The sequence below is a fragment of the Coturnix japonica genome, chromosome 17, assembly GCF_054131305.1.
Source record: "Coturnix japonica strain WE chromosome 17, WE-NBRP24, whole genome shotgun sequence".
Classification (NCBI taxonomy): domain Eukaryota; kingdom Metazoa; phylum Chordata; class Aves; order Galliformes; family Phasianidae; genus Coturnix; species Coturnix japonica.
Genome location: NC_140679.1, coordinates 1,914,188 through 1,916,224, shown reverse-complemented (window position 1 = coordinate 1,916,224; position 2,037 = coordinate 1,914,188). Strand labels below are relative to the sequence as shown.

Here is a 2,037-nt window from a genome sequence, read left to right as displayed (position 1 = left end):
GGCTCCGGCTCTGCACGGCCTCCTGCACGCCCCTCCCCTCCGCCCCTCCTATTGGCCAGCCCTTCCCCGTTCGGCCATCTGATTGGTTTTCACTGCTGCCTATTATTGGCGCGCCCTTCATCCGGCGCGTGGAGGCGTGACGACACTCGACATGATGCGCCGTGCGGTGGCTGGGGGTGAGCGTCACGTGACCCGGGGCCGCGGCGGTGCGGGGCTGAGGGGAGTGAGTGGTTGCGGGGCTGGCGGTGCGTTACGGGGCGTGGGGGGTCCCGTAGGGCTGGGAAGGGACTGCGAGGCGTTCCGATGGAGCTGCGGGTGCCTGGACGTGTTTGGGGTCCGCGTGGGGCCGGGAGGGGGGCGGGGAAGCGGGGGGTCTCGTGAGGCCGGGGGAGCGCGGGGCTGTTATGCGGGGCTGTTATGCGGGGTATTCCCCTGAGACTCGGGAGAAGGGGCCGGGGGTCTCCGTGCCCGACGGGGCTGTTCTCCCCGCGATTCCCCCTCCTCCCTTTCGTTCTGCTCTTGCAGACCATGGCTGCCCCTCTGTCCCCCACGGTGGTGCTGGGCGAGGCCTCGGAGAGCGACTCGGAGCCGGAGCCGGGGGGGACCGCAGCCGGGACCCGTGCGGTGGGGCTGAAGGTTCCTGGGGAGGCGTCGGAGACTGAGGAGGAGGAGGAAGAGGACAGCGTGTCCCGAGTGCCACTGCCGGGGGTGTCCCGGGGGGGCACCTCACTGCTGCAGCAGCGGCTGGGGGCGGGAGAGGGGCGGCTGCGGGGTGCGATGGCTGAGGCGCTGGGACGCGGTTTCAGTGGGGCTGCGCGGCTGCTGGAAGGCCACGAAAAGGGGGAAGCGTGTGTGTGTGTGTGCGTGCGTGAGTGTGCGTGCGTGCGTGAGTGTGCGTGCGGGAGTGTGCGTGCGGGAGTGTGCGTGCAGGAGTGTGCGTGCGGGAGTGTGTGCGCGTGAGTGTGTGCGCGTGTGTGTGCGTGTGTGTGTGCGTGTGTGTGTGTGCGCGTGCGTGTGTGTGTGTGTGTGTGTGTGAGAGTGTGTGTGTGTGTGTGTGTGTGAGAGTGTGTGTGTGCGTGTGTGTGCGTGTGTGTGCGTGTGTGTGTGTGCGTGTGTGTGTGTGTGTGTGTGTGCGTGTGTGTGCGTGTGTGTGTCTGTGTGTGTGCGTATGTGTGTGTGTGAGAGTGTGTGTGTGTGTGCGCGTGTGTGTGTGCGTGTGCTTTTGTGCGTGAGTGTGCGTAAGTGTGTGTGCGTGTTCATGTGTGCGTAAGTGTGTGTGTGCGTGTGCGTGTGTGTGTGCGTGTGTGTGTGTGTGCGTGTGTGTGTGTGTGAGAGTGTGTGTGTGTGTGCATGTGCGTGTGTGCGCGTGTGTGTGTGCACGTGTGTGTGTGAGAGTGTGTGTGTGTGTGTATGCATGTGCGTGTGTGCGTGCATGTGCGTGTGTGCGCGTGTGTGTGTGCACGTGTGTGTGTGCGCGTGTGTGTGTGTGTTCGTGTGCTTGTGTGCGTGTGTGTGTGCGCGCGCGTGTGTGTGCGCGTGTGTGTGCGTGTGTGTGCGTGTGTGTGTCTGTGCGTGTGTGTGTGTGCGTATGTGTGTGTGTGAGAGTGTATGTGTGTGTGTGCGCATGTGTGTGTGTGTGTGCTTTGTGCGTGTGTGTGCGTAAGTGTGTGTGCGTGTTCATGTGTGCGTAAGTGTGTGTGCGTGTGTGCGTGTGCGTGTGTGCGTGCATGTGCGTGCATGTGCGTGTGTGTGTGTGCGTGAGTGTGTGCGCGCATGTGCGTGTGTGTGCATGACTATGGAAAAAGAAAAGATGATACAAATGGGAATTTGGGAAAATGAAATGGGAAAATGGACATTACCTGATGGATGGGTGGTTTTACCAAAATCAGTAGCTATGAGGGTGTTACGGAGGTTCCATGTTACATTGGGGTACTCAGGCCTTAGTGGATCAGTTTGCCAATAATTATATGTGTACAGGGCTATATAACATAGAAAAGGGGATTGTTAATGGATATATGACTTGCTGGAGGGTGAATG

At 61.0% G+C, this 2,037-nt stretch overlaps 1 protein-coding gene across 1 annotated transcript; it reads left to right on the top strand.

Moving 5' to 3' along the window:
• Positions 1-176: 176 nt before the first annotated feature.
• On the top strand, positions 177-960 carry LOC146757985 (uncharacterized). Its single transcript, XM_085518630.1, has 2 exons — positions 177-223; positions 526-960. The coding sequence occupies exon 2, from the start codon at positions 529-531 to the stop codon at positions 958-960; it is 432 nt and encodes a 143-aa protein (XP_085374756.1). The 5' UTR covers positions 177-223; positions 526-528.
• Positions 961-2,037: the final 1,077 nt, after the last annotated feature.

What these genes read in the sequence shown, in the direction of transcription:
- LOC146757985 (XM_085518630.1), top strand. Translation starts at nt 529, where the DNA reads ATGGCTGCCCCTCTGTCCCCCACGGTGGTGCTGGGCGAGGCCTCGGAG.